Here is a 12193-nt window from a genome sequence, read left to right as displayed (position 1 = left end):
AGCAGAAACTAACACACCATTGTAAAGCAATTGTGCGCCAATAAAGATGTTAAAAAAAAATAGGAGTGGCTGATTCGCGGGCTCTGCCTCCTCAGGCCGGGGGGAGGGAGGTGTATAGAAGGCGGGGTGAGCCTGTGGAGGCAGAGGCCCGAGTGACATTGCAACAGCTTGAGGTGTGCTTTGTGTTCTCCTGGGGAAGTTTCCCCTGGATCACAGGACGCTGGCAGTGGTGGGCTGCATAGGCTTCTTGGAGGGGAGCTGTGGATAGTGATCTGTGCTTGCACACAGGAGTTTTGGTGGCTTCAGGAGCAGTGTTAGCAGTTCATGCCCATCTCTGTTGTCTGCGGTGGTTGCCGGCGGTTTGTGCCCATCTCTGAAGCTCTTTTAAGCAGTGTTCTGAATCTCTTCTCCTCGCACACCCTGAAACAATGGTCTCTTGCCTCTTAGGCAGTTCCAGACCTTTTCCCGGACTCCCTCCCTGCTAGCTGTGGCGCACTAACCCCATTCAGGCTGTGTTCCCTCAGCCAACCCCAGTCCTCTCCCTGGGATCTGACCCACCAGAGCCTCTGCTCCTAGTCCCCACCCACCCTGGTGGGTGAGTAGAGAAGCATGTCAGGCTGGTGAGTGCTGGTCGGCACCGATCCTCTGTGCGGGGATCACTCTGGTTTGTCCTCTGCACCCCTGTTGCTGCGCTCTCCTCTGTGGCTCCGAAGTGTCCCCCCCCACCCACACCCCGTCTCCGCCAGTGAAGGGGCTTCCTAGTGTGTGGAAACTTTTCCTCCTTCACAGCTCCCTCCCACTGGTGCAGGTCCCGTCCCTATCCTTTTGTCTCTGTTTTTTCTTTTGCCCTACCCAGGTACGTGGGGAGTTTCTTGCCTTTTTGGAAGTCTGAGGTCTTCTGCCAGCGTTCAGTAGCTGTTCTGTAGGAGTTGTTCCATGTGTAGATGTATTTCTGATGTATCTGTGGGGAGGAAGGTGGTCTCCACGTCTTACTCCTCTGCCATCTTGAAGATGTCTCCCTATTATCTGAATGCCTCTTTGAAGTGGATGCTTTGGCAATCAGAGCTTAAGTCAGGCACTTGCATTACAAAAAGTCAACCGTCAGGGTTTACACTACAAAGTAGCAAATGGGGAAAGCAAGAATCTAAGTTTTGGAGATGAAAGAGAGAGGATGTGTTCACTCAAGGTGCTCATAGAGAAGGCAGAGCATCTCCCTCTGATGTAAGATTGGTCACTTACCCAAATGTGTAGATAGATAATGCCAGGGTCCTCAAAGGCACTAGAGATATAGCCAGACCCCTAACTGAATGAGTTCTTGCATTCATAGCAGAGTTTCAGCTGGCCAGGCCTGGTAGCACCACTGTCCTCAATACCACAGACCAGGTAGTTACATCTATCTGGATGTGCCTTTGGAGTTGGACAATACGTGGATTCCTGCCCTGTTTGTGTGTTCCTCCAGATGACCTTTGAGATGAGTCATGAGACCCTGTACTTGGCAGTGAAGCTGGTAGATCACTACCTTATGGAGGTAATATGCAAGAGGGACAAGCTACAACTCCTTGGTTCCACTGCTTTTCTGATTGCAGCAAAATTTGAGGTGAGCCTGAGTCCATAGGACCTGGAGAAAACTAATCAATCGGTTTCTATCCAAGCCAGATATATATGTATGTATGTATGTATGTGCATTTACATATGTATGTATATATATGCATGCATATGTGTATGTATATATTATATACATGTATATACATATATATATACGCATGTGTGTACATTCACATGTGTATTTGTGTGTGTATACAATTACATACATGCACACAAATAAGTTTTCCTACCGATTTTTTGTCTTCCTAAGCAGGGAAACTGGTGTTGGGTGCAAATGGTGGTGTATTTGTTTCCTGGCGTCAACAAAATTCTCCCTTTTCCTCTTTGAAGATGTGTGTAGGTGGACATATTACTAGTTAAATGGATTGTTCTTTTTAAAGCTTCCTTCTGGACCATAATTTTCTGTCCCCACCCCATTTTCTTCTTCCAGCAACTCCACCTCTGTCTAGTGGAGTCTTGAATTGCTTATATAAGGAAGCATTTCCAAATCTAGGTGCTGGAGACATTTAAGAGAAAATGGCCTGGTGTAGATGGTAGTGAGTCCAAGTAAATTAGTTATTTTTGAAGTAGCAGTATAAAAGCAAGTAGCTGGCCTTTCCTTCATAACCATATCCATCTAACTACTTTATCTGAGTCTTTCCTCTTCCTTATATGCTAAATGATCTTGTTCTACTCTCATTTTTCCTTCAGATAGACTAATAGTATAAAACCTTAGGGTTTAGGAACAGAGAAGTAGCAACTGTTATGAGTACAAAAACCTTTAGAACTGTGGATTTGTCTTTGTGTTCCCTACTCAGATCTGTCCCTAACTAGCTTTCTGCTTCCCTTCTTCATTCTCTCCTTTACTCACTAGCTCCTACCTCGATCAGTACCTCCCTCTCTAACTCCACCCCTCCTTTGCTCCTTACTTGCCTCCCTCTCTCACCACTTCCGGCCCTCACTCCACTTCCGGCCCTCACTGCACTTCCACCCTCTCTTCAATTCTGCTCTCTCTCCACTTCTGCCCTTGCTCCACTTCCACCCTCGCTCCACTTCTGCCCTGTTCCACTTCTGACCTTGCTCGGTAGCTCCCTTCTTCCCTCCAGCCTTCTTTCAATCCCTTCCTTGATCCCTCAATCCCTGTTTTGTACACTCGCTCACTCCATGCTGGGCCCCTCCCTCCATCCCACCCACCCACTCTCTGTTGCTCTTTCTAACTCTCCTTTTCTCTATCCTTCTCTCGCTCACTCCTTCCCCTCCTCACTTGATCCCTCCTTCCATGACCCTCTCCCTTCCACCCTGGTTCTATCCCTCACTCCTCCATGCCTTCCCACCCACCTACCCACCCCATCGCGCCTTCCCTCCTACTCCACCCTCCTCTCTTCCACCCTCCCTCCCTTCCTGTCCCTTTCCTTTGTTCACTCTCTTCTCTCCTTCCCTAGCTAATGTTCTTCCCTCTGTCACTCCCTCTCTCTCTTCCTCCTCCTTCCCTCTCCTCCCTGTTGCTTCTCTAGTGTGTGCTCCCCTCCCTCCTCCTTTGCTTCCTCCTCCCCTCCTCCCTCACCCTTCCTTTTCTGCTGGTTCCTTCTCTCCCCTCCCTGCTTGCTCCTTCCCTCCGTATCTCCCATCCTTGCTCCATGGTACTCTGGCACCATGACTCCCCCCACCTTAACTTCCTCACACCCTCCTTCCCTGTCTCCTTCCTTTTTCCTCCTTCTCTCTCTTCTTCCTTCCTTCCTCCCTCCCTCCCTCCCTCCCTCGTTCTCCCCATTTCCCTCTCTGGCTCACTTCCTTCCCTACTGTCTTGCTCCCTGGTTCCCTTGCTCCCCCTCACTCCCTGCTCCCTCTCTGCTCAGCTCCCTCTCACTCACTTCCGTGGTCACTCCCTCCCACCCACTCATGCTTGTTCCCTTCCACCCTCTTTCCCTCCCTGGCTCCTTTTCTCCTTGGTTCTCTCCCTCCTTCCCATCCTCCCTCCTTCCTGATTGCCCTTGCTCCCTAGCCTCCTCCTTCCCTTTCTTCCTCTTTCTCTTCCTCCTCCCTCACTCTCTCCCTTGTTCCCTGCTTCCCTCTCTAGCTCATTTCCTTCCCTGCTCACTGGCTTCCTGGTTCATTCCCTTGCTCCCCTTCCTTTCTCTTTTCACGTCTCTCCCTTTCTCCTCCTTCCTCCACCTACCTAGGGATGTCCTTGTGGCTTAAGCAAGTGCTCCCTGTCTCAGCCTCAAGGGGGTTAAAAAAGCAGCTGGGGGTTCCTGGACAACCAAGAGCGGGAGGGAGAAGGAGTGTGCAAGGTGCTCTCATTAGCAAATTTTGGAACAAGGAGCACCCCTCTTCTGGTTATCAGGACAAAGGACCTCCACTAAGTTTTTTGGAGCAGGGGTGTCTTCCCCTCACAGGACTGAGAAGTACAGAAAGACTTTTGCAAGGGGAGGTATGGAGATGATATGAGAAGAGAAGAAAGGAAGGAGCCACTGGTGAGTAGAGCAGTAGAAGGGAGAGTTTCTTGTCCTGGTCTTGTCACTAGGTTGCTGTGTGACCTTGAGCAAGTCACTTCCTCTCTCTGGGCCTCAATTTCCCTGTCTGCAAACCCAGAGGGTTGGTCCAGTTTGTGATCTGAAAATAAAGGTGTGAGAAGAAGGCTGGGGTGGGCAGTGAGGTGCAGCTAGAGAAAAGATTCAGGGGTCTACCTGCCTCCTAGTCCTTTCCCCCAAACTAAGGTTCAACCTGCAAAGGGCAGGACATGGAAAGGTGCCCCAGATTGTGGAGGGGGGTTTTCTTCTCACCCTTGGCTTGGCTTGGACCTTCCCAGTCTAGCCCCCTTGCACATCTCCCATCCCTTGGTCTTCAGTCTCTGCTTAGGTTCCCTCTGTGCCTATCTCTCTCTGTCTCTCACTGCCTATTACCCCAGTAGTGCCCCCTCTCAAACATCTTTATTCATTCCTTAGACAAGAAAACAAAGTGTGGGCTTATTTTCCATCTCTAGCTCCCTTCCTGTGGTCTCCTTCCCTCTGTTTCCCCAAGAGTAGGCCTTAGATTTCCCATTTCTGGCTCTCACTCATTAGAAGAGAGATCAGTGCTTCCAGTCCCTGTGCCATATTATGCCGCTTCCAGTGCTATAAGAATCTACCACAAGAGGCCCTATCCTCTCTCCTCCTATCTCTCTGATTTTGTTTTTCAGATGTACTACTCAAAAACCAGAAGCTGGCTCTCAGCTACCCTGAAGGTTCATGCCAGGGAATGTTATTACCTCCTATCCTTCACCCCTCTCCTCCCCTGCCTTTCATCTCCAAGCAGAGAGGAGTGGGCTGTCTTAGCCTGGTTGTGACTGCCTCTCCTCTCCACCCATAGGAGCCCAGCCCACCTTGTGTGGATGACTTCCTGTACATCTGTGATGATATTTATAAGCGAGATGAGATGCTCGCCATGGAAATCAGCATCCTAAAAACCCTCAAATTTGATATCAACATTCCCATCGCCTATCATTTTCTGCGCAGATATGCTAAGGTAAGACAGGGCAGGTACATCTTCATTTTACCACTGCTGGGTTAGTCCCCTCCATTCCCAGAGTGGCTGCTTGAGTGGTAGGAAAAGGGAAAGGGACAACTGGGGACAGGGGAATTTCTTCTTCAGTCCACCCTCCTAGATTGGCAATCTTTATGGAGTGTGGGGGGAAGAAAATTGCATATTTCCATGGTATGCCTATAAAGTTTTGAGGTGAGGACAGAGTAGGGGAGGGGAAGAAGATTCTTTGATCAGGAAGGGACACTTGGGAAGTTTAGGGGAGATGCTGTCAAAGTTCTCTTCCTTCACCTGAATATTGGTTACAGGGGAAGTCACTTTGTATTATACAAGTGTGTCTTGTTGTAGGATTTGTGTGTGTGTGTGTGTGTGTGTATACACACATGCGCGCCCACACACACACACACACACACGCACACACATATTCAAACAAGAAAAGGGAAGGAGTTCTTTTGGAGCATGAAATACCTCCTAGTCTGGAACCCAGTGAAAAGTCAACAGTTGGAGGCCTTCGGCTCTTCAAAGGATGGCATGTACAGAAAGGGGAGGTGGAGGGTACCACAATCACACTTGATAATTTGGTTTAAAACCCTGAAAATGGCAAATACCATTGCCAATTTCGTAATCCCCCCTCCTAAAGATTCTGTGCTTTGGGGGCAGGGTCCTTAGTGTGAGTCATGGTGGCAAAAGAGGTACATTGTTCAGGCAGAGAGCCATTTAGGCCCAAGGTGGGATAACTGGAGTGAGTGAGTGCAGGGGGTTTTCTGCTTGGTGCCAGTGTTCTGAATTGATTGCTGAGCCAGTCTTCTTCCTGCCTTTAGTGTGTCCATGCCAGCATGAAGACACTGACCTTGTCCCGCTTCATCTGTGAAATGACCCTGCAGGAATACGACTATGTCCAGGAGAGGGCTTCCAAGCTAGCTGCTGGCTCCTTCCTCCTGGCCCTCTACATGAAGAAGCTCGGACACTTGGTAAACACTTGTGTGCGGTGGGGAAGAAGGAGTAGGGATTTTAAAAAAACATATTTATTTATTTATTTTATTTTTGGCTGCATCGAGTCTTAGTTACAGGATGTGGGCTCTTCATGCAGCACACGGGCTTCTCTTCAGTTGTGGCACATGGGCTCCAGAGTGTGTGGGCTCAGTAATTGTGGCACGTGGGCTTAGTTGCCCCGTGGCATGTGGGATCTTAGTTCCCTGCCCAGGATCGAACCCCCGTCCCCTGCATTGGAAGGCAGATTCTTAACCAGTGGACCACCAGGAAAGTCCCAGGGATAGGGATTTAAAAGCACAGGGTCAGCTCAGGAGGAAGGTGTAAACTAGGGCTGTGGGAAACTCTGTGACAAAACTACTACATACCTGCCATTATGAATCCTTTAACATCTTGACATCTTAGGGGCCTGGCTGCCTAAAGGGTTTCTAGAGCCATGGTTTTAAAGTATTTTATTTCACTTTTCTTCATCACAGTACCCTTTCTTCCAAAGACAGCTTACCTGAAAGCCCAGTATCACAAAACAGACTAATGTGAAATTATTCTGATTGCAGCAGGGGGTGGCGTGGACCCACTTCTTGCCTTACCCCATTCCACCCCTGCTCCTTGCAGCCCCCTCAGCAAGGTTGGCCCCCCAAGGGAGCTCATTGGAACAGGATTTGGAAAGCACTGACCCAGAGAACAGAGTAGTGAAAGCAACTGTCCATGTGTATAACAGGGGACTCAGATATACTATTGTGCTCTTCTCTGAGGAGGAAGGCCCCCACAGCCTCCTTCCCCAATACAAATAAAATGCATATTTGATACTTTCTCAATTTTATAAAAAATTGTGAATAAAAGTAACTTTAGAAAACTATGAATTTTTACTGACGTGTAACATGCAATCCAATAGAAAAAGTATGCTTGCAAATGAGCATACTCTTCCCAACCACTCCTAAGACCCTGCAGCCTAGAAATTCTAGCACCACTACTGATGGAGAAACCTCTGTGTGCTGAGGAAAAACCCTATAAACAGTTGTGTGAATTTGGACAAGGCACTGATATTTCTTGGGACAGAGAAAGCATTAAGTAAATGGCAGGGATGGCGATGAGAAAGAATACGTAATAATAATGGCTAGCATTTATTGAGTTCTTAGACAGTGAACTAAACACTTTGTCTATTAACTCAATCTTCACAACAACCCTATGAGATCAGCACTATTATTCCTATTGTACAGATAAGAAATAACTTCCCATGTTTGGCTAATGAGAGGCAGAGCTAGGATTTTGGGAACTAGGAGTCTGTTCAAAGAATATACCTACTCTATAATCAGAATGGATGTGGCCGTAGCCCTGGAGCCATGATCTTGGAGGCCCCATGCTGACCCAGGCTTTTACCCTTGGGTCCTGGGGAAGGCTGGTAGGTCCTGAGGGGGGACAGTTGAGAGGCTCAGGGCAGCAAACTGCTTGCCAACCAGTATAAAAATATTTCAGTGTTTTAACACTTGGCATGGCTGTACCAGTGAGTATCAGCTAAGTGTCAGCCCTGATCTGAACCCAGGTAGTCTGGATCCATAGTCCTCTACACTATATATACTGCTATAGATGAGAAAGTCTTCACAGAGGAGGTGACTTTTGAGTTGGGTCTTGAGAGATGAGTAGGAACCTTGAGAAGAGACATTCTAGGCAGAGGGAACAACAATTGAAAAGATGTGAAGGCAATAAGAAAACAGTGTGATGTATTCAGGGCAGAATAAGACATTTCCTATGGATAGAGCAGAGGACGTATGAGTAGGGAATGGTGAGAGGTGAGACCAGAATGGTAGAGTGTGGTCAGATTGTGAGAAGCCTTTGATGCCATGCTGAAAGATCCATTTTACACTAAGGCATTGCAAGTTTTTAAGGCAGGGGAGTGACATCTTCCTGTTTGTATGTTTTGGAAACAGTACTAGTATATAGCAGTATGGAAGGTATATTAGATGAGAGAGCGTATGTGAACGTATCAACACCAGTGAGTGGGCTTTTATAATAATCAATGTGAAGCATTGGGGCAGTGAACAATTGAACAATGTGAACAATTGGGGCAGTGACAGTAGGGCTGTTAATCTTAATTAACACACCCAATATGATGTGTTATCCCATGTGTTACTCCCCTGCTCAGCATGCCAATGACTGCCCTTTGCCTGTGGCAGTGGTTTCCAAAGAGTATTCAGTAGAGCCTTGGGATTCCTGCAGAAGTATCTCAGGGGCCCAGGGGCCATGTAAAAGGTAAAGGGATCCAAATTGGTGGGCTTCTTAGTTCCCACCCCCAATTCCAGGTAAGATATTTGGGCTTCCAGGTAAGATATTTGGGAAAACATGAGTTCAGGGAAAATAATTTAAGACATTTTAAGAAAACCACTGCCTCACAGAATAATGCATTTTCTTTTCTCTACCTGTGGAACTCCCACTAGACTTTCAGTACCTATTGCAGATGTGCCCTCCTCTGCAAAGCTTTTTGTGACTTTCCCAGCCAAAATTCATGGGTCCTGCAGCTCTGTTCCTCCACTGTCCCATGCTCCCTTCCATTGTAGCACTTCCCACACATTTTATAATTCTATGTGTGCATGTCTGTCTCCCCAACTAGACTACAGACTCCTCAAGAGCAGGAGCCTTAGTCATCTCTTAGTCATCTTTGTATTCCCAGCATCCTGTATGGGGCTTGGTAATATCCTAGCTAGCATTGTTTGGGTATGTGCTAGACTCTGTTCCGTGTGCTTTATGTCTATTAACTCATTTAAGCCTGTTATATAATTACTGTAATCGTCCCTATTTGGCAGATTTGGAAACTGAGGCACCTAGAGGTTAAGTAACTGGCTCAAGGCCATGCTGTTAATGGAGCTGGAATTTGAACCCAGGCAGTTTGCCTCCAGAGCCTTTGCTCTTAAACACTCTGCTATATTCCTTTTGCCACATGATAGGCATCCTTAAAGTTGACTGAGAAAATGAATGCATGAAATGATAGCTGTTTGAGCCAGAGAGGAGGAACAGCCTTAAGTTCCTGCTGGCTATTTAGTTGGGACCTCAAGTTTGTTCTGAGGTTTGCCTGGCCATTGGCTCTTAACCTGAGAGTAAGTAACAAAGTCAGTCCTGTTCCTTAAATTCTTTGGTGGATTTCAGTTTAAATACCTATGGCTAGGGCTAATATCCAGCTGGTGCATATGGATATAGCCACATCACTAGCCTGCAGCTGGAACATAGTCTTCTAGGTAGTACCCTATAATTATTGGTCGGTGTCTGTGCTCTATGAGTCTTTGAATTGTTTGACTTTCTTCCCTGCCTGTACTATGGATAGGAAGTTTCGATTTGGGTATTGGAGACAGGAAGTATCTGCTTCCTGTTGTAAAAGTCACTGTCCATGTTGCTTCTTCCAGGCTCCTACCCTGGAGTATTACAGTGGCTACAAGACCTCTGATCTTCACCCCTTGGTCAGGCAGCTGAACATCCTGCTGACTTTGCGTTTGTGCAATAGGCTCAAGACTGTGCATTCCAAGTATTCTCACCAGTAAGTACCAAGCTCCAGTTGAGGCTGGGTTTGTGCTCAGTCATGGGGAGGCCCAGACTAACCTCATTTAAGGGAAAAGAAAGATTCAGGTACTTTTTACCTTACTTTCTGCTCCAGAGTTAAAGCAAGATAGGGAACCAAGGGCCTATGTCCCACTTATTCCATGGAGCCTGCTTGCTTTGGGCTATTTTACACTGAGCAGACCCCTCTTCCTTTTGCAGGGTCTTCTTTGAAGTCACCAAAATCCCACCCTTGGACGTGTTGAAACTGGAGGAGATTTTGAACTGCTGCTAATTCTGAGGCCGAGGGTCTGGTACTCTGGCAGCAGCCACCGGGGCCAGGCAGGCGTGTAAATAAGCTGTATTTATTCTGTCCTTGAATTTGTCTTTTCATCACTTTTCTTCATTTTTACTGTTTGTCTATTCCCAAACTGATAATGTTGTAAATATTTGTGTTTTTTATGAAAGAGAAGAAATTATTGTTGTATTTGATTAGAAATTTAATAAAAATTAATGGTTGTTGTTAACATGGCTCACTTCCCCCCTTATTGCTCAGGAGCCCCACACATAGCCCTGTTTTTTTCCTGCCTAGTAAAGGCTGTGCCTCAGGGTCTAGCTTATCCAATTTCCCTCTCTGTTTGGAGACTTTCTCTTCACAGGAAGAGGAATTGATCTAGGTGTGAACTGATGAATGAGTCTATAGACTTGTGGTGGGAGGGGTAGTCCAAAGAGACCCCACTACCCGACAGGCCTCAGTGTTCAGATCTGGGGCGGCTGGAAACGTGGGCCAATACCCTTTGGTCCCCATTTCAGGTTGCCAGCTTTCCTTGCTTCTTCCTAGATGATGAAAAGGTAGGGATAAGGATTTTCACTGAAATGTACCCCTACTTTTGTAGTAAGGTGTCTTTCTAGAGTCTAAATTTGAAAAAAACTTTGAGTGGTGCACTGAAGTCTCTTTTGGTCTTTCAGTAAAGAGGAGAAATTTCCACCTGTGAAATCAGCAAGATGTCCCATGAATGTAAGCATCAACCAGTTGCTCAATCCTTCATTCATAAAGCTTTAAGGAGGTTCTACTCTCTCTCTCTCTCTCCCCTATCTTTGGGGTAATGTGTACTGGTACAGGTACTTCAGTTGTTAACAGAGGACTTGAACATCTTCTGTGCTGGTTGATGAAGAGCCACTGCCTCAATCTTGCCTCTAGGACCTCTGGGACCTCCCCACAATCTAGCAACTGAATCAAGTAATGTCTGTCATAGCAGGAGACCTCCAGGACTCTGTTCTAGTACTGTGGCTGGCAACTGTTGTGATTGCTCTGTGGCTGATTGTTATCACTTGTCAAATATTTTGAAAATTAGTCCTGGAGATGGATATCTGGTAGGGGGGCAGTCATTGAAGACTCCCCAATTCTGACCCAAGAATCCCTATGCTAGTCTGGTCATATCTCCTTTTCTGAAGGGTTGGACACAGGAGGGAGAGCATGTCATGACCTTAGATGTCTTAGTGCTTTCTATTTTTAAAAAACGTTTTATTTTTTTGTTTCCTCAAATTTTATTTTTTAAAAACTTTTATTGGAGTATAGTTGATTTACAATGTTGTGTTAGTGTCAGTAAAGTGATTCAGTTATACATATACATATATGTATATGTTCTTTTTCAGATTCTTTACCCATATAGGTTATTACAGAATATTGAGTAGAGTTCCCTGTGCTATACAGTAGATTCTCATTGGTTATTTTGTATATAGTAGTGTGTGTATGTTAATCCAAAGCTCCTAATTTATCCCTCCCCCCTCCATGTTTCCCTTTTGGTAACCATAAGTTTGTTTTCAAAATCTGTGAGTCGTTTTAGTTTTTAATTGGAGTATAGTTGATTTACAATGTTGTGTTAGTTTCAGGTGTACAGCAAAGTGAATCAGTTATACATATACATATACCCACTCTTTTTTATTTTTATTCTTATTTTATTTTTTTTTTGCAGTACGCGGGCCTCTCACTGTTGTGGCCTCTCCCGTTGTGGAGCACAGGCTCCGGACGCGCAGGCTCAGTGGCCATGGCTCACGGGCCCAGCCGCTCCGCGGCATGTGGGATCTTCCTGGACCGGGGCATGAACCCATGTCCCCTGCATCGGCAGGCGGACTCTCAACCACTGCGCCACCAGGGAAGCCCCCCACTCTTTTTTAGATTCTTTTCCCATATAGGTCATTAAAGAGTATTGACTAGAGTTCCCTGTGCTATACAGCAGGTTCTTATTTGTTATCTATTTTATATACAGTAGTGTGTATATGTCAATCCCGATCTCCCAATTTTATCCTTCCCTCCCTTTCCCCCCTGGTAACCGTAAGTTTGTTTTCTACATCTATGCCTCTATTTCTGTTTTGTAAGTAAGTTTGTTTGTATTATTTTTTTTGATTCAACATATAAATGATATCATATGGTATCTGTCTTTCTCTGTATGACTTTCTTAGTATGATAATCTCTCGGCCCATCCATGTTGCTGTAAATGGCATTATTTCATTCCCTTTTTTTTTTTTTTGCAATACGCGGGCCTCTCACTGTTGTGGCCTCTCCCGTTGTGGAGCA

The 12193-nt window shown here is 46.2% G+C and overlaps 1 protein-coding gene across 1 annotated transcript in view; it reads left to right on the top strand.

The window, feature by feature from the left end:
- Positions 1-10120, top strand: part of CCNB3 (cyclin B3) — a 51260-nt gene extending 41140 nt beyond the window's left edge. Inside the window, exons 9-13 of the mRNA XM_060001815.1 lie at positions 1460-1597; positions 4933-5088; positions 5925-6074; positions 9486-9616; positions 9838-10120. Of these exons, the coding sequence (XP_059857798.1) occupies positions 1460-1597; positions 4933-5088; positions 5925-6074; positions 9486-9616; positions 9838-9910 (648 nt within the window). The 3' untranslated portion in view covers positions 9911-10120. The remainder of the gene's footprint in view (positions 1-1459; positions 1598-4932; positions 5089-5924; positions 6075-9485; positions 9617-9837) is intronic.
- Positions 10121-12193: the final 2073 nt, after the last annotated feature.

This window comes from Delphinus delphis, chromosome X (genome assembly GCF_949987515.2).
Source record: "Delphinus delphis chromosome X, mDelDel1.2, whole genome shotgun sequence".
Classification (NCBI taxonomy): Eukaryota; Metazoa; Chordata; class Mammalia; order Artiodactyla; family Delphinidae; genus Delphinus; species Delphinus delphis.
Note: the sequence above shows the minus strand (reverse complement) of the source record. Positions and strands in the feature narration are given on the sequence as shown.